The sequence below is a fragment of the Meleagris gallopavo genome, chromosome 1 (assembly GCF_905368555.1).
Source record: "Meleagris gallopavo chromosome 1, MGAL_WU_HG_1.1, whole genome shotgun sequence".
NCBI classification, from domain to species: domain Eukaryota; kingdom Metazoa; phylum Chordata; class Aves; order Galliformes; family Phasianidae; genus Meleagris; species Meleagris gallopavo.
Genome location: NC_139404.1, coordinates 58,198,406 through 58,217,499, shown reverse-complemented (window position 1 = coordinate 58,217,499; position 19,094 = coordinate 58,198,406). Strand labels below are relative to the sequence as shown.

The following is a 19,094-nucleotide window of genomic DNA, read 5'->3' as shown; positions in this document are numbered from 1 at the left end:
TTGAGTTGGAAGGGGGTCTTAAAATCCACCCAGTCCAACTCCCCTGCAATGAACAGGGATGCTCACAGGTAGATCAGGTTGTTCACAGTCCCTGACCATGGGTTCACAGTTCAGCCTGACCATGGGTGTCTTCAGGGACGGGGCATCCACCAAATATTTGGGCAACCTGTTCCAGTGCCTCATCAACATTATTGTAAAATACTTCTTCCTTATATCCAACCTAAATCTCCCCTCTTATAGTTTGAAACCATTTTCTCTTGTCCTATCACCACAGATCCTGCTAAAGAATCTGTGCCCTCCTTTCTTACAGCCCCACTTCAGATACTGAAAAGCTGCTCTCAGATCTCCCTGGAGCCTTCTCTTCTCCGGCTGAACAGCCCCAGCTCTCTCAGCCTGTCCTTATAGAAGATGTGTTTCATCCCTAAGATTGTTTTTGCAGCCCTCCTCTGGATGTTCCAGCAGATCCACATCTCTCCTGTACTGAGGACTCCACATCAGCACACAGATGTTTTCTTAGGTACACACCAATTCCTTGCCCTGGCTGCTCTGTGGAGTACATGAAACGGAGTGTGTGCAGTTTAAGGTAGAGGAAGAAAGAGGAGAGAACACACACTATTTTCAGGCTTTTAAAGATCTCATGGATGTTGCTGACGTCATTTTAGTGGATAGCACTGATCCCATGCCACACTGGACAGTGTCCTCCGGAGCACATCAAGCAATTGCTTTTAACACAAACTCAGGAGATATATATATATATATAAATGAGAAGACATTCCATGTGTCAGGACTTAACTACAAGGGGTTTGGTTGATTTGATTACTCTGTAGCTAATACCCATATTGTGCTGGGTGGGATTTGTTATCAGCACAGCCAGGTGCAGCACCAGGGCAGTGTGGAGCTGTGAGGTTCTCTAGCAATCATAATCATGCAGTTGGCTGCCTGTTTCACAGGACTGTGTGTGCATGTGCGTGCTCCATTTTGGCTTTAATTATTGGTGGTAAATATGCTTAAAGAGTGAAATGTGTTTAATCAGGAGAACTCTGGAAGTGCTTTCTCAGGAGAAAAATAATTAGAAAGGTTAATGTAATCCACTCTGCAAAAGGCTTTAATCTCATTTGCTTGGAGATGCGAAGCAGATGCTTTGTTCACATAACTATATTAAATTAGCCCTGGGGGGGTCCCTTTACTATTTCTGAAGTGTAGGAAAAATGGCAAATAAAATATAAATCAATTTTAAACATTGAAGATAAACTCTGCTTGCAAATGTGTACAGCACCTCATCCAAACCACCATCATTTTACTGTGTGCTTTGTTTCACACAGCCCTTAGAAGAGTGAAATTTGGAATTGCCACTGGTCTGTATTAAACCTGTAGGTCTCCTTGGGCAGGCTGCATAGGAATGTGATCTCAAAAGGACAGCAGAATGGATGCCCCAAGCTGCGAGCCAGGTTCTGGCAACAAACACTGACTGGAGCTGAGAACAATTTCCTTTTGAGGCTCACAGACTGAGTAGGTGTGTTGACTTCCCTTAGGACTGTCACCCCAATGTTCCAACCAGAGTAGACAGAGCCTGGTCTTTAGCAGAAGAAATAACCAAGATAATACTTTTCAAGCAAGTATTCTAAAGCTACACAGATCTGTGGTTATGCTGCTTATGAAACAGCTGTAGTCTCCTATCAGTGAGAAGCATTGGTTGTACAGATTTTGCTTCTTTCTGTAATCCAGAAAGGAAAGAAATGCTAAAGCACAAAAAAACCTCATTCAGAGAGAGGCATGAGCCTCATTTTTTTTTTTGTGTCCCCACTGTCAGAGCTAATATGGGATGGATTGCTGAGGTGAGGATTCAAATGGGAAATTTTAAGCTCTGTGAATTTCTTTCCTTTGAGGCTAGTAGTCTGTCATTTAAATTACAGTGGGTTTGTTATCTCTGCAAATAATTTTTCACAGCCATTCATCTAAAGGGATTAAGACAGAAATTTGCATTGAACAGACATAACTTTGGGGCTAAAATAAGAGAAGCTGTTTCTCAGGAAAGCACTTGAGAGGAATTAATGCTGCTCAATCTGTCTCTCAATTGTAACTTGAGCAAAGATCTTTTACATTTTCACAGGCTGATGGGACAAAAATATAAATCTTTTGCATTTTAATCTCCTGTTCTATACTCTCAAATTTATTACTTCCCCTTTGTCTGGCTAAACTCAAATATATGCGATATAGGAAAAGCTACTTGGCGTAAATACAGAAACACAGTTCAGTCTGAGGCACAGTGAGAACAACTGCAGAGGCTGATTTCTTAATAGAAGGTGAATTTTTCATGTTATCACTTCAATTCTACCCAGATCATTTGTCCTAGTGACCTCTGTGAGCAATGTTCTTTAAGCACAACAAAGCATTCCCCACAGGTGTGCTGCTGAAGGTCTTAGCCTTAAGCACTCCCTCATGGAACAGTGAATTACTGCCCAGTAGCTTCCCACTGTTTTGTCTCTCTCCAGCTGATGAAATTATGAATGTGCTGAGTAGAGATGCCCTTTCCAGTATCTTTGTTTGGCCATCCTTCCAAGGTTTGAGACCAGGCAAATTTACTGCAGCTTGAGAAAGAGGAAACCTTGCCCTCCCAGTCCTAATCTCTCAAGCTGTCCCAATGGGGAAATGGGAATCCTCCTCCATGAACTTGATGTGGGTTACCCAGCCATGACCTGCCTGCTGTAGCCCCAAGTCCTGCTGGCAGTAGTTAGTTCTTTCCTTCAATTGGCACTTTCTTCTAGATCAAAGGTTACATAAAATTTTACCAAAAAATAGCTCCAAATTCTGCGTAACTGAAATGAAAGTTGCCCTGGGCCATTAATTTAGTATTCCCTCCCTTACCAATAAGTTCTGGGGAAGGGAGTATTACCATTCAGTTGTAATCTGACCTGGAGATCATCAAAAAGTTTCAGAAGCTGGTTTCTTGACTTTGGGACACTGGGCACCTGGCTTGCTACCAACAGCCTGTCTGCATTGCCAAGTGTGCTGATATCAGCTTGGCCTGTTCATGTGCAGTCATCTGAAAGATATAGTCATACATGACAGATCAGTCATACATGAAAGAGCCAACAACTGCTTTGAGCTGGGCTACATATTTGAAGCCACCTTTTAAAGGTATTTTCCAGGTGCTTGTCAAAAGAGTATCTTGTTTGTGTTTTAAAGTCAAATAAAGAGAAAATAAAATTATATGATTCACACCACTGTTGAGCTTTGGCTGTGGCACCTCCATAGGCTGTGTCTAGCCATGAGCTACACTTCAGTTGGAGACCCTGACTTCTCCTGGGTCTTTGGACTCCTACACCACTGTCAGGTGTTTTCACTTAAGCTAAAAGATGTTCTCCAGTGAAGAGGCCCTTTGGCTTCAATTAACTCACTTGTGGTGTGTGAACCTAGAATTGCTATTTGGTCCCAGAATATTCCTCACCATCTTGCTCTTGTTTCTTGATCTGTCCTATTCCCTCTCTTTTTTTTTTAACTCAACATTGTTTTATCTGCCCAATGTGGCTCTACCAGAACTGCTACAAGGCACTAAAACCATGCCTGGTTGCTGGTATGAGGGAGGAAGTTTTTAGTTAAACTGTTTTACTTTGTGAACAGTAACGTTGCAAATTTCAGGGTCAAAAATTATTTTATTTCCCCTTAATTCTCTCCTCATTTGTGGGGTTTGTTTTGTTTTGTTTTGTAGGAAACAGGAAAATGTTCCAGCAGCAGCAGCACCAACTTCGTCTCATTTCTCACAGTGTCTCAAACGCTCAATGCCATCTGAAAGGACTGCCAAGCTGTCACAGAAAAGTTCTACTACCAAATCTACTACCAAAGGAATAAGAGTATTCAGGTAAAAGTGTGCTCGCCCCATTAGACTGAATACTTTTTTTGTTTTTTTTTTTTTGTTGTTTTTTTTTAACTGGCGGTTTTCCTAGTTGGTGTAAGGGTTGTTACACACAAAACTGCAGATAATTCTTCTTAATTTCCGATCGTTAAACAGTGAATTTATTGTCATAAGTACTCTTGCTTTACTGGGATGTCTTTTTATCAAGATCTGAGGCCCTGGCAAGACCCTAACATGATACTCTTTGTTATGTGATAGGTTGACAGTTTTTATTTCCTAAATATGTTTCACATTAGATCCGCACCCTAAATGCCTTCAGAAGTTTGATTATATTGTGAGGAGTCTACTAATAGATTTTATGTCAAGATTAATTCACAAGATTATATTCACTGAAAGTTCCTTATTTGGCTTTATGATTTCTTGCTAAATTCCTGGGAAAGTGATGAATACATTGACAATTAGGAAAGCATGCACTGAAAAAACTAAGACCAGTTCAAGGAAAGGTGGGGTTAGTGAAGCTCAGTTAGCCTGAAGGCGACATTAAAAATAAGTGACATTAAAAATAAGATAAAAACTATCTCTGGAAATTTGTTACTGATAATTGCCCCAGGGAAATTACTTCCTTCAGCGTTATCTGACTTATAACATAGGTGTTCCATTTTTTTGCTTGCCTGGGCTCCATTGATTGAAGTGGAAACGTCTTGAGCCACGTATCAAGTATGTAATGCAGCAGATATATCTACATAACAAAACTATTTAATTTCATATTTTTTTAAAATTGAAACAGGAAAAAGAGGGCAACAAAAACATAAATCTAATGGGACATTTAATCCTGTTTTTGTGAAACTAATGCATCATTGCCTGGTTTGATGGAAATGGCTGCAATTCTTAGTGAGCTCTCAAAGTGCTCATCAGTTATTTTTGATCTTATTTTTCTCTTTCAGTACCTCATCCCTGAAAACAGTTGATCAAATATGTATGCACTGTCAAAAAAAGCTGAAAAGAATAAGGCATGATTGTGAAGTGAGGGATATTTTTCCCTGGTAAGAGGCATTGGCCTTCTCCATTATACTCCATTGTCACCCATATAGACCGTATTCAAGCTGCGTGCAATCAACTCTTGAAAAATATTGCTAAAAATCATGTTAAAAGTTTATGCTATGCATGTGGCCCGTGGACATCACAGGTTGGACATGCCTAACTTACAACTGCATTGCAACAAGACCCAGGCTGTCTGTGTCCTTCCTGAGAGTGCTTTGGAGACATTCAGTCTTGTGCTGTTTTGTTACCTTGGGCCTAAGTATTTGTAGCACCAACAGTGAAAGGAGATTGACTTGTCCTATCATACTGAGCAGTGGAAGGGCATGCTGGAGTGAATTACATGATTTTGTAGGTTAAACAGGAAGAAAGAGTTTAACTGGTGTTCTCCCATACCAGAGGTGTGTTAAACCTAAAAATGCTGGGGACTTTTGCATACCTGTGGTCTATTTTATTTTATTGTAATGCTCCACTTCCTTTTCTTTTGGTAATGCAGAAAAGAAAAAGCTAGAAGTAGAAACGTATTTACTGATAAATATATTTTTCTTGGAAATCTCAACTGAAACCTTTTCTAAAATGGTGCTTTCTTACCTGGTGCTATTGACACTTAGATTTTAAGAGAAATCACTGTGCTTTCCCTTCCCTGATATTATTAGGGATACATTTGTTAGCAGCAAAGTGGGAGCACACACCCAGCAAGCAAGGAAAATTTCACAGGGTAATGGGTGCGGCTTTTCTGCTTAGAGTTCAGTTGGACAGTTGTAAATGAAATAGCTGCAACAGCTTTGTATTCCTATGAGTAATCAAATATTGCTCATCAAGGGTGGGTACACTGTGGTTCACAGTATTAAACACTATCTGCAGAAAAGGGCTCTGTGATACTCTGCTAGGCAGTTTCCCACTTGATACAGATGTGCAAATAATGACTGCTCTCCTGTGCTCAGGCAACCATGGAGCAAAGAGAGCCATGGCACCTGAAGTCCTGCTCCAAACGTGGGCCCTTGTTTCTCTGCAGAAATTACCTCGTGAGTCCTGAAGGCAGCTAATGAGTTCCCTTCTCGACAAGGTCAGCTTTTGGCGTGGAGATCTCCGCTTTGCACATCTCGTTTCAGGCACAAAGATTCTCAGTCCGCTCCTTCTCTAGATCCTGTTAGCTTGTGTGGGATGACTGTGGACCATCAGCTCGTGGCCTGCTAGTGGCTGAGATGCTGTATCTTCTTGGCGTCTAATGTGTCTACTTTCCACCATACAAGTCCTCAGCTAATGAGCAGCTTGCTTTGGACAGTTGTCCAGAACACGTTGAGTTACTAGGTGATACTCACACAGCTTACGTCTGTAGGTTGCACACAATGAATTTTGTTGCAGCTCTTTCAAGGTTAATGAAATAATGGACTATGATATGTATCTTTATGACTTGTTTAGTGGTTCTGCTTCTGACTGAGTGGGCAACCTAAGAGGATGCTTCCTGAAATTAATTACTTTTGTGGCATTTAATGTCATTCATGATCCTGAAACACTGCAAGCCACAAGACTTCTGTTTTTTCTCATCTCCCTAAGGAAGAACAGATCCGGGACTTGAACCAATTAACTTTAAGCAAGCGGAGACTTGAAACAAGTAAGATGACTCCTCTTGTCCTTTGAAGGAGAGAATCTTTTCTCACTCTAAGGTACAAGGTTATGACTCACTTTCCTGCTTCACCAGTATAAATGGGGCATGCTTGCAACCACTAAAGTAATACCTTCCTAGAGTGCTTGTCTTCTGAATAGCTTCCACTATGCTTCATGGGACCTGGCTCACTATCATTCCTTGTAAGTCCTGACCTGAAGCAATGTGACTGGCTGGAAACCTGTGACAGATCTCGGGGACCTCGCAGAAATGCACATATAATTCAACTGCATAAAACAGCAGTAAATCAATAGATAAGAGATCCAGTTACTTTCATTATGGTCTTGATTTCTCTTGAGGTCTCAGCAAATCTTCTGAAGAGCAAGGTGCCCATCAGGTGGTGCATATCCAAGCCATGATAGCCAAGGTTTGATCATGGCCACCCTGCCCCAGTGCCACACTGCATGGCACTCAGGCACACCTGGGAGGAAGCAGCAACCACTTTGGGTGGTTTGAACTATTGTAAAACTGATTTCATAGTCAGCAGTGGCATCCAGGTCAAAACACACAATTTCCTTGTCCTATTTGATGCTATTGTGGCTCTTTGCCTTTACTTTGCTGTCCACAGTAAATTTCTTTGAAGCAAGCATCAGGCTTTTAAGTGCTCCATGAAAGTGCTGAATTGTGAGTCAAATAACCTCAGAAAGGAAGCTTTGCAAATACATGCTCTTTGCAACTAGCTGAAAACTAGTCAGCAACTAGATCAGACTGAAGACGTATTCTTTTACATGCAGTCAGGTACAATTAACTTAATAACTTCAGGCAATCCCTCTTTGATTTCATGGTGTTTTTTTTTTTTTTTACTTTCTTTCTTTCTTTCAGTTCAGTTCAAAGTCAACTATATCTCACCTTAAATCACAAAACACCTTTGTCAGTCTTTTTTCTTTGAGCTTGTGTGAAGAAACACTGGTAATAGCAAATTAGGGAGTCTGTTTCCCTACAATTGCTTCAGCTTAATTTCAATAGGAGAAGCATTTTTCAAATTTGAGTGACAGAAACTGTTGTGAGGCCATCCAGGAAATCTGTAGCAGGCAGCACCTTGGGCGCAACAACTCTCTGTCCATATTTGTTGTCAGAACATAACTTTGTTTATCTTACCGGAGATCAGGCTGGTTGGGTTGCTCTGTAAATTCCCAGCTCGCCTCTTTTATGGATAATTGTTATATTACCATTCTGCGGTCCTCTTGAACCTCATCACTTGTGCTGGAGATAACTGCTTATCTTCAGAGATGATTTCAGTCTAATGATTTCAAGAATATGTTATACTAGACCCTGAGAACAATAACATGTATTTTATTAGGATAGCAGTTAACTTGGTTTTGGCCTATAACCGTCCATGCTTCTATTTCCTTGTTAATCTTAGCAAGATACTGCATGTAGCTCTGTGGGCCTCTTAAAGCACTGCATAATCTACTTGAAAAACTGAAAATGAGCTTAGGCATCTGACTTGGCCGATTCTAATACTCCATTGAGAATAACATGAAAGAAGTTAGACTACAGATAACTTAATAAAGGTAAAACTTTTTAGACAGGCACAGAACTGGGCATCCTACAGGTCTTGCTGTAAGTTCAATTTTCTTCATTTGATTCTTGTTTATTTGAAAGAGAAAAAGAAAAATATAAAAAGATGATACACAAGCATCAGGACTGATTTTATTAGTGTAAACACCAAGATGAACACTCTTATTGAAAAGAAAGTTACTTTCCTAATAAGAAATCTGGATAGATCTAAGCTTCTGCAAAATATTTGCTGCAGAGCTGAAATACAAAATGTTATGCAGTATCTGAAAATCTGGTAACTTTAATTGAGCCATCTACTTTCATTCTGGCCATAAGATAAGTAATTTTCTCAAATGCTTAGAGCATGTTTTTAGTATCGCCGTCAGATGAACAAAACTTGCACAAAGCCTTTTATGCTCTGAGCATAAACTGGGAGAAGTGTTTGGTTAGAATCTCTATATAGTTCTTAAAAACAGTCAAATCCTGTCTTCTCTGGCTTTGTGCTACCACAAATCAGAATGTGGCAGCAGCATGGATGGGCTCTCGCTTTGCAGATAGTGCAGTTTGACATGGGTACTGCAGGGATGGCCCCCAGCCCGTCTTCCTAAATGTGCACTAACTTCAACATTTCACAATGCTAAATAAGCCAATTCTCCCACATTTCTGATTCAGGCAAAATCACAGAATCGCTACGGTTGGAAAGACCACTAAGAACATCTAGTCCAACCATCAGCCCATGCCTGTGACTTCTCTAGACCGTGTCACTAAGTGTCACGTTTACCCTTTTCTTGAACATCTCCAGTAACTCCAACACCTCCCTGAGCAGCCTGTTCCAATGCATCATCACTCGTTTCTGAGAAGAAATGTTTCCTAATATCCAACCTGAACCTCCTCCGGTGCAACTTGAGGCCATCACCTCTCATTCTATCACTGTTACCTGGGAGAAGAGGCTGACCACCCCCATATGTTGCAGAAGGCTATACTTTGAGATCTGATTATCTTTCTCAGAACGCTATTCTGAAACACAAAGGATTTGCTTTTCACAAGGACTTCCTTGCCCCAAACCACCCTATGAAATCCAGCTGTTCTTGTTCACCTGTGTTGTCCTTCCAGCTCTCACCTAGATTTTTCTTTGCACTGCCAGACAAGAACAAGAAACAAGGTCTTCTTGTTTTGCTGTATTTGTATTTTTTTTTAGGTGCCAGGTGAATTTGCAGAACTGCTAGTTAGGTAAGTTACTGCAGCTCTTGTCTCTGCAGAAAGGATTCAGAAGATAATATAAAAATGCCTCTTTTCTTACTTTTCTATAGTGTACTTTGGTAGTTTGGCATAGGAACTCAGTTTATGGTTGTACATGCATTGCAGACTTGGTCTAATGGCAAAATTCAAACTGTAGCAAAAGCTTTTATCTAGATTTGGCACTGAATCATCTCTTTCCAGGACTGTGAGGATGGGTTGCCAAAGAACATCCTCTTAAACATTTATCTATGCATCTGGCCCTCTCTTGGCATGGGCTGGGCCTGTACAGTGGGAAACGAAGCTACAACTTCAGCATATGTTGAAATGTAATAATTACCTGGAGTGGTTTTGAATGTTGCTGAGGAAAATGAAGCACACTAGTTGACCTGCTGCCAATACACAGCTGGCATCCATGCATTTCAATCCTGTGAAGTTTCAGCGAGCACTGAGGCAAGGTCAAAAACTGCCAATGCAAGGCTGGTGTACTTGCAAAGTACCATGAACTGTTGTGGATATAGACATAAGACTATCATTTCAATTGTAATTTAATTACAAGATTAAACTCTTCCTCTCTGTTCCCATGCCTTCAATGTTTGACCTTTCTCCCTCAGTCCCGAGGACAGTGTTTTTATAACCAATGTGCAAAAATTTGTACAGACACAGACAAATGTATGTATGTATGAAAGACACTGGAATTAATTGCACCCGAAGAGATTTCATGTGCTTGTAGACACAACCCAGGTGATATGAAAGCTCTCTTGACAAAAGTGTGCCCTTAAGCTAGTGTGTTGCATGAGGTAGCAACTACAATGCGTGTGGGAGTTGTTAAATACATATAATCTACAGTTGCCTGTCAGAAATAATGCATTTCAGCAACAATGAAATAGTGGAGAGCTGTTTGGCCTTGAAGCAACGCCTGAACTGGCTGTGTTTGCAGCAGTCAGCATGTTCACGAATGCAGGTAGTGTTGCTCACAACTTGGGGCTCTGTTTAACAGCAATTGGAACTGATTGGCCTGAATGAGGAGAGGAAAGCTCTTCATCTGAAGCACGTGCTTTAAATTCAGTATACAAAATTTCCAAAAAATGAACTGGACAAAAAAATAAACTGTGTTTCTGTTCACTGCCACCTTTGAGAAATGGTACAGTGCAGCTAAGCTTCACAATCCTGCAAATACCATCAAGTGTTTGGTGTCCTAAGAACAGATTGATGATCAAAATCAGCAAGTCCACCTAAACTGACAGAAAGCGATAGGTAAATGATAGGTGCTCCTGTATCCTTCCTGGTCTCTGGAAAAGATTTCTCAGGTCTTTGGTCCCATGGCTGAAATGCAATGGTGTGATTTTTTCCTAATCTTACTGCAGGCTAGAATCTGGGCTGCGGGACTGTTTGTACCACGCTGGTTTATTCAGCTGAGTGCAGGCTTGGTAAGCTGTAGCATGGACTGATGATCTGCACATTCTGAAACACGTTTTGATTTTTTTTTTACAGTAGGCATGAAACTTTTTATTTGAAAAAATACTAGAACAATACATTTCTGTCTGCATTTCTGTCAGCCTAATGCCTGCCTGCCCTATAGCTGTAAGATACACAGATCGTCTGTTTCTTGTCTGTTCCAGCAAGGATGATGCATGGACTCAAAACCACGTTAGGCACCTCAGTGGCCACTGTTGCTAGAAGTTCTCAACAAAGAACAGCCCCTTTCCAAGGTGATAGATATACAGAAATCAGGCAAGACTATTTGAAGTAAATAACTAAACGAAGCAACAGCAGATTTTCAGGTTAGTATAGGATCCTACAGCTGTAAACTTTTTAATGAAATGATTTGATCAATAGTGTTACTGCCTCTGGCTCCACAGGGGTAACTACTGCCAGGAGTAGGGATTGTTTTGTTTCTAATTTTCAGACTGCTCTATTGACTTGCTACAAATATTCCCACTGCCCTAAACAGTAGTTTTGGTAGTATCTTAGGCCTTTTTATTTTTTATTGAATACAGCTCTGTACATTCATTACTTACGCGTGTGGAGTCCCAGCAGACATTCCACCTGGTGGCAAAATTGTGTTTTCAATAAGACTCTTCAGACTATTAAAATGTAACTGCATCAACAACAAACTGCAATTTCAGTACTTTGCTGAGGAATTGGCATGGAGAGCAACCTGAGGTGGATATTTTAGGGCAGAATGGAATGTTTGAGATGCAAAAGGTGAGGTTAATTCAGCCGCTGCTCTTCCAGACTATGCCAGTGCAGCCTGGTTGTTTTGAATGGGGTCATAATAGGTTTTACTGATGCCAAGAGCATTCCATTGATCTGACAGATGAACAGTAATGAATAGATTACCTTTCAATGTGGGAACCCAGTAACGTCTTCAGGAACAGGTAAAACCTGTTGTTCTTTTCCTGACGCGCGTTCTGAACTGTAATGTTTATACAAATAATAACTTTTGAGCAGTGTTCTGGTTGCTTCCTCTACTTGTTTGTGTCTGCTCAGGTTTAGCTATGCAATGCTGCAGCACAATTCCATAACCCCATATGGCATGGCAGCATTTTTTTAATTTAAGTGACTACGTGCTTAAGGAATAAAAATCCCAGTTTTATATGTGATTCTGATGACAAAGAGGCTTTGTAATTCCTCAAATTTTTTGGAAGGAAGACTCCAGGGTACACTTTTCCTAAGTAGAGAGGTCTTGGCTGGTTCTTAAGACATTACATCCACTCACACAACTGCCTTGTATTTGGAATCTGTGTTTGGGCTCTTCAGGGGCTCTTGCATGCCCCTGTTTGGTATGGTCAGGACTAGCTCCTCTATTAGCAGACAGTGCCAACTAGTTCATATATTTATACAGAACTGTAACTGAGTTTAGTCAATACCAATGTTGCAGTCTGGATTTTAGCATGTTTTTTTTCCTTAAGAACAATCAGCAGAATGATGACCCAGAAACAAAAAATAATCCATACTTGCAAGTCCTAGTGCTATAACTAATGATAAACTTTAATATCCTTGCATATTACATGTGGTAATTTGTATCTACAGTTACTACTGAGAAAAAGTAATGGCACATTATAGAAATACTTACACTGAGGGCCAAAATTTGAATCTGGAAGCATCTATTGACTATAGGAGGTGAAGGCAGCTAACAAAGAAGATCAGGTTTCCTCCTTGTCTGAGACCTTTTTCACAATTGACTGCATTGCTCTTTCAGCACCTAGGCAAGCCTCCAAGTCCTTTAAGAGATCGAACTTCTTCCTGATGCATGGCTCATGTATAAGCTCTTGATTAGTGAGTTGATTAAAGGAATTTACCAAGCTGGCCTGGTCTGACTAATGATAGCTTTTATAGCTGTAATGTGAGAGTTTTACTGAAAGGAAATGATAAAAGTATGGCAAAAGAAGCTGCTAGTGTTGTAAAAAATCAAAGCTTGAGCACAAGTACAATAGTTTCTGACAACAAATATGGAGAAGCTCTTTTGTTGTGATGATTTTGAGATTTACTTCAGGAAAATCTGTGAATTATTGTTTTTTTTTTTTTTTTTTTTCCCCTCAGCATTTGCTTTTCCTCTAAGGTGAGGATTATATGAAATATCATGGAAGCAGAGCTGTTGATTTGATTACAAAAGAATTTGATTCCAACAAGCAGTTAATGCTAACATTAGCTGGAACAAATGTTTCTCTGGTTTAGTTTTTCCACCTAGGCAGGGCTACAGGGAGCTTGAGTCCTGCACGAGTGGATGGGACTGCCTTCAACTGGAAAACATTTCTTAGCATTAAGCTGCGGTTAACTGAAAGAAACTACGGAATATTTGCTGTCACTCGTGTGAAGATGGAAGGTTGGAGTGGGGCATTGCTTGCAAGCAGGTCTGGGGACTGCCTGCAGGTGAAGGAAAGGAATAATCTTGCCAGTGACAGCATTAGCCAACAGGAAAATGTCTTTTAGCCCACGCTGTGAATCATGAGTGTTTTAACAAGAATTCTGTTAGAAGATTTCTCTAACAGCTTGCGCTGTTACACTGATTTGTAATGTATTGTACCTGTATGCCTGTGGAGAAAAGTTCTAGCCACAGCCTTACAACCAGACTGCATGGAAGGCAACAGTGACAGTGCAACACTTGCATCTTCTGTAGGTGGCTGGTGTCAGCACGCTAAAGTTGACAACCATTGTCCATGACTTCACTCTGTTTACCTTTGCTTTGTCTCCTGGCTGGGCATCAACCAGCTGCTATTTGCTAACTTTAACAGAGAACCTGAGAGTGGACAAGCCTTTTCCAAGCATTTTGCCAGACATCAGTCACACAAGTGTTTTACTGATGCTGCTAAGTGCATTTTTCCCAACGAGTAAGCACCCAAAATACCAGCAGAAAGCAGCCTCTGTGCTGCCCAAAGCTTTTCCATGTTGTAATGCTGTGCCTGTCTCAAATATTGTTCAAATAACAAAGCCATTTGTTACTTTTGCTTGCCAAAGCATCCATCCATCCCATAGGCTACATATCAGCTCCACGAAGTGCCCCATGGGTCTCCTTGCCACCTGGCACTCTGCCCCACACCATTAGAGTGGATGCTGGTGGGGAACCCGCCACACACTCAGCTGAAGGCATTGCTTCTGCTGTGGCAGTGGGGAAATACCAGATACCTGCTTGTGACCACATGCAGGCAGTTAATGCTTTGCATGGATGGGCTGGGATGGCTGCCATGAGCTGGGTTTCTCTGTGGAGAATCTTGGGGACTGATGGGCTGCTTCTTTGCTCTCTGAGTAAGAACAGGAGGACATGAAGATACCTTTCCATGGAAAAATGCACAAAATGGCAACAGTGGGGCCTAGCTTTTAAATCTGCTTATAAACACCTCAGATCAGATCACCTCTGGTTCTTACGCTTTCTTTTCCCCCTTTTCTTATGTCACTTCAACAAATCACACCTGTAGCCACTGCAATGAACAGAAAGCTGCAGCAAAGCACACATCCTTATCTTTTGTGAGTGTACTAAATACTTTTATAGAGTTATCTGTAGGTTACCAAATTAACTATGTCCTATTTACTATCCACAATTACCTCCACAGAACCCATAAGCGCAGGTAATGCTGAATGTGCCTGTGTTCTTCCTCAATGCAGTAAATGCCTGATATAATGAGAGAAAACCTCAGTGGAGGGACAGCATCTTTTGGTTACTCCAGTGAGGTCTCACCACTGCAGAATAGAGGGGCCGGAACACCTCCTTTACCCATTGGCCATGTTTCTTTTGATGCAGCCCAGGATATGGTTGGCTTTCTGGGCTGAGAGGGCACACTGCTGGCTCATGCCCTGTTTGCCATCCACCAGTATCTCCAAGTCTTTTCCAGCAGGATCGTGCTTCATCCTTACATCCCCCACCTGTACTGACACTGGGGGTTGCCACAACCCAGCTGCAGACCTTGGTTGGTTTTGTTGAAGCTCATGAGGTTCTCCTGGGCTGGCTGATCAAGCCTATCTAGGTCTCCATTCCTCAAGTGTGTCAACCACACCACACAGCTTGGTTATTTCAAGGATGTAAGTCATAGGTTTAGAACAGATTTTTTCCTAACACTATGAAAGGAGAACCATCTTCAGGATCCTAGTTTTAATTTCCAAAAGGACAGACTAAAATTCCTAAAATCCCAGCTCAGATTTTAGGCTGAGGGCAGGATCCAGATAACACACCTGGTGCTATATGCTAATGCAGAGTAAGCTGACAGCCCGCATGGCCGCCCCATTGCTGCCCAAGGGTAAAGGTCAACTCTGAAAGCCTGCATTGTTCTCCCTGCAGCACGCTGTGTGTTCCCTAATCATAACTGCTACACAAATACAAAGATAACCGCAGTACAAATGCATCATAAAACCCCTCCCCTCCCCATGCTGCCAAGCAAAGCTTCAAATGCAAAGGAAAAGTTTTATGATGAAAAAGTGTATTTCCTCTTTATTTCCTTTTTACTATCGTCAGCTTTTATCTAACAGGATCTGTTTTAATCTCAGCTGCAGCTCATTCACCCTACGTGCCATATTCAGGATCCTCTAGCCTTCAAAAGCCATATGGAGTTTGAGCTGTTGCTGCATTTTTAATTGGACCAAGCCTAGTGTCCAGTGTTTTGAGTTAAACTAAAATCTGCTCACATATATTGAAGCACTCTTCCAGGAAGAGTTTAGTACTTCTTTTACAACAGCATGGACTTATTTTGTTATTACTCCAAGCCAAACACAGATATTTTGCCCGAGGCCATTATATTATGACCTTCATGGGCTTCAGAAAGCTTTTGAGCTTTCTGAAAGATATTGCTGTCATAACCAGCTGCTACGCTTACCCTAAAAAAAGCCTTTTTTTTTTTTTTTTTTTTTTAGTGATCAGCCAGGGGCTCAAGCTCTGCTATTTGTTTTTGTAGTGAACATGTGGGCTGAAGGTACCACCTTGGCAGTCTTTTGGCTTCTTCTGTCGATGACTGTGATCTTGTTTCTGAGCAAAGCAAGAGGAGCACCACGTTTTCATTCAAAGCTCTCTCCATTATTTGGAGTATCTATAAATGACCCTTTCACTTGCAGAATGTCACACAGAAATGCTAGTTACAGCGTTAATGTAAAGGTAGCCAGCTCTCAGCTCACTGCAGTGCTGCCACTATTCCTCTCTTCCATCAAATACTCCAGTTGTTTACTTGGTTCTTGTTTGAGGGTTCACCAGCAATTCTAGGACACTCTCCAGCCTTGATTCATGCCTACTGAGTACAGCATCAGACTCTTGGGTGTCTTGACTCATGCTGGGAACCTGTTCATTGGTCTCACTGGCTGGTTCCTGGTCATCTGCATCCCAAAAGGAAGCTGAACCAGATGGCTGCTCAGGGTGTTGCCAGGCTCACTTTCTCTCACCTCATGCCTCTTGCTGAGGTGATCTTTTCTTTGCAGCACCCTGACAACCTCTAGGACTAAGGCACTCCCTTTGGGGCTGCCAGTGGTAGAGTAGGAACTCTTGGTTCCTCCTCTCAGAGCTACGTGCTTCACAGGCAAAACAAACAATAATGGATTTCTGAGGGTCACACACGATGCACTTAAATCTCACAAAAGATGGAGGGAGGCCTGAAATCATATTTAAGTTGCAGACACTCCCAAATGTCTGGCTACATTTGAGGTCATAGTGGTTTCCTTCTGAGCCCCAGAAAGCAAGGGCAGCCTGGAGACTACGAAAGACAACACCTTTCAAGGTTTTGTTGTGGGCAGTTCCACCCACAGTCCTTCATCTAAGTACAGCTTACAGATCAAAAAGTGGAGGCGTAAGAGAGATCCTCATGCAATTTCAGAAGAATTTATGGTCAGCACAACCTAATGAACAGCACTATATTTGCAGCTGGTACTGATGTCCCCATTCCTTTGCACAGTTACAGTGCTGCCTGCCCTGTGAGCAAAAGCACATGCTTGTTCAGAAGGCCCTGATACCTTGTGGGGATTTGCAGTGTCAGCTGTTTACTACGGATGATAAGGATGTTTAAAGCATTTCTTTTTCATGTATGTGGATATTTAAACTGGTCTGGAAGAGAGGGAAATCACTAAAAATATTAGAATGCAAATAGAAGAATGTGAGTTTAGGGTGAATAGTTATTTTTTTTAACAAATGCTAAGTTCCTAAACGTGAATTGTTTACAGTTACCATCGCTCAAACATGCAATTGAAGAAAGGATATAACCAAACTCTGACTTCTGATCCTGAGCTGACGATACCTCTGCTTGTGAATGATAAAATATATTTGGCTCAGAATTTGTGAATTAAGATAAAATGGATTTATTTCCTTATCATAAGAAATCTGCTAAAATAACTGAAGTATGATTGCAGAGAATGGCATACCCCTGGTCTACATATAGTATCTGCTGTAAAACCCTTTTTGTCTTTGGTATTTTTGAGCAAATCTCCCTTTTATGTTTTTAGTGGTCAGATGCTGCACAGCATCTAAACTGTATGCTCAGTGCAGACTCTCATGATTATACATCAATGTCTGATTCTTGCAGTACTTGTCCTTGATGCACTGTGATGTTGAATACAAACTTGCCTTTTCTCCCATCTGATTCTTCTGGATGACTTCCAGATGTTTTGCTTATAGTAGGCCTTAAGTTGATATCTTGCCCATGAGCTGCATTTGGGGTTGAGTCAAGGATGACAACAGAGATCTTAATTAGCAGCAGTAACAGTAAAAAAGAATGGAAGGACAGCTGCAGGAGTTGAAATAACTTCCATGGCTTTTGTGTGATTCACATGGTGTCTGCTCGTTTACTTATCTCAAGAACCCTTGCAAAGAGAGCTACAGACTGATAATGTCGGGTGTTTTGGTCCTGAATGTTAAAGACAGGAAAATTTAAGGCCAGCTGAAGCCCAAACAAGCAAACTGGAGGCCTGAATTACAATTCCTCAGCTTTAATAAGAGCCTGGGATTCTTTTATCATGGCTCATAATGGTGCCAGTTCATCTCATCTGCATGGGCCCAGAAGGGAGAGTCAACTTTCCTGCACAAAAGAAAAAACTCACAAAAAACAGCAAGTAACATAATGCTATGTTCATGCACAGTGTACTGCAGTATTTTACATTGACCAGTTCTATTTGACAAGTGAGGGAGAAGAGAAAGAACTAATATTTAGGAACTATGACATCAGAAAAAAGGTAAGAGGATGCTGCAAGCCAGCTATTTGTTTCACTAGTAACAATGAAAACCAACAACAGATATTTCTGTTAGAGTATACTTTATTATTTCTCTAACATTCATTGCCTTCTCTGGCATCCTGTTGAAATGGTTTTGATTGTCTACAAGCAGGAGATCAGTTGCCATAAGGTGTGTCACTGTTCTTCATCCCTGTTTATAGCTTTCAGCTGCTGCCAGGCCTGATATTCCTCTTTGTGACTTCTGAATTCTGCTATGATTTTAAAGAGACACTATCAACAGAAACAGTCCTGGAAGTTTGTAATTACCCTCGTTCTTAATTACCTCATACTGAAAGTTAGTCTAAGCAGAACTTCTACAAATGCACAGCATTGGTGTTTTATTATTAAGTGTGTGACTTTCACAGAATAAAACCAGTTCTTGATTATTTCTAAAAGTCTCCTCCCTGATTTTTAGACTGCAGTTCTTCATTCCAGTGCCACTCTGTCTTCATGTTTGCTCTTTGTGTATCAGTTTTCACTACCACTACTTTTGGGGCAGTGAAAGTAGACTTGTCCAGTCTTCCAGGTGTTTATTCATTCACGGTACATGCAGCATTACTTGGGTTAACAAGTTGGAAGAAAAAGTTAGACTTTAATTGCCCATTTTCTGTCATATTTAAAAAACTTATAAAAACATTGCCCCAACATGAGGTGCTGTAAGTTCCCTTCCCCTGTGTTGTTTTTGGACTTTTGGAATATTTTGGAAATGATCTCTTAAAAGACAATAGTATTTTTAAAACCTCCTACAGGAACACATTTGAGTTGAGTTATTCAAAGCAAACGTGAAGGACCAACAGACCTCTGAAAATGACCTCTGCTGGAAAAACAGGGTTGGTTGTTTAACTTCCAGATTGTTTTGTTCTGCATGCGTGTGTGTGACTTCCTGGCAACTCTGCAAGAACTGTGTGCATCTCCAAGCATAGTTAAGCTCCAATATCCAGAAATATATTTGGACACAATGCAACGTCACAGTCTGCTGGTTCTAAATCTCTGGTAGGGATTAAAGCTTTGAGCAGAAGCGTTGAAATGAGTGGACCTCTCCTCTGTGAGGTCTTAAAGGATTGCACATCCCTTTCTGGGTTGGAAAGCTGCAAAAGCTCCTGCGTCAGCAGTTCGTGGTGG

The 19,094-nt window shown here is 41.1% G+C and overlaps 1 protein-coding gene across 5 annotated transcripts in view; it reads left to right on the top strand.

Annotated features, from left to right (window-relative positions):
- Positions 1-19,094, top strand: part of LOC116217052 (uncharacterized) — a 42,519-nt gene that overhangs the window by 16,627 nt on the left and 6,798 nt on the right. For 2 of the 5 annotated variants that reach the window (XR_014884630.1, XR_014884631.1), the window contains exons 3-6: positions 311-517; positions 3,710-3,859; positions 4,798-4,896; positions 5,836-17,854. Coding sequence is in view for 3 of the 5 variants with exons in the window: in XM_085229195.1 (XP_085085321.1) it covers positions 3,710-3,859; positions 4,798-4,896; positions 5,836-5,869 (283 nt within the window). In the remaining 2 variants the exon portion in view is untranslated. Of the gene's footprint in view, positions 1-310; positions 518-3,709; positions 3,860-4,797; positions 4,897-5,835; positions 17,855-19,094 lie in introns of those variants that run through there. The other 3 variants (XM_085229195.1, XM_085229200.1, XM_085229208.1) reach the window with 3 other exon arrangements.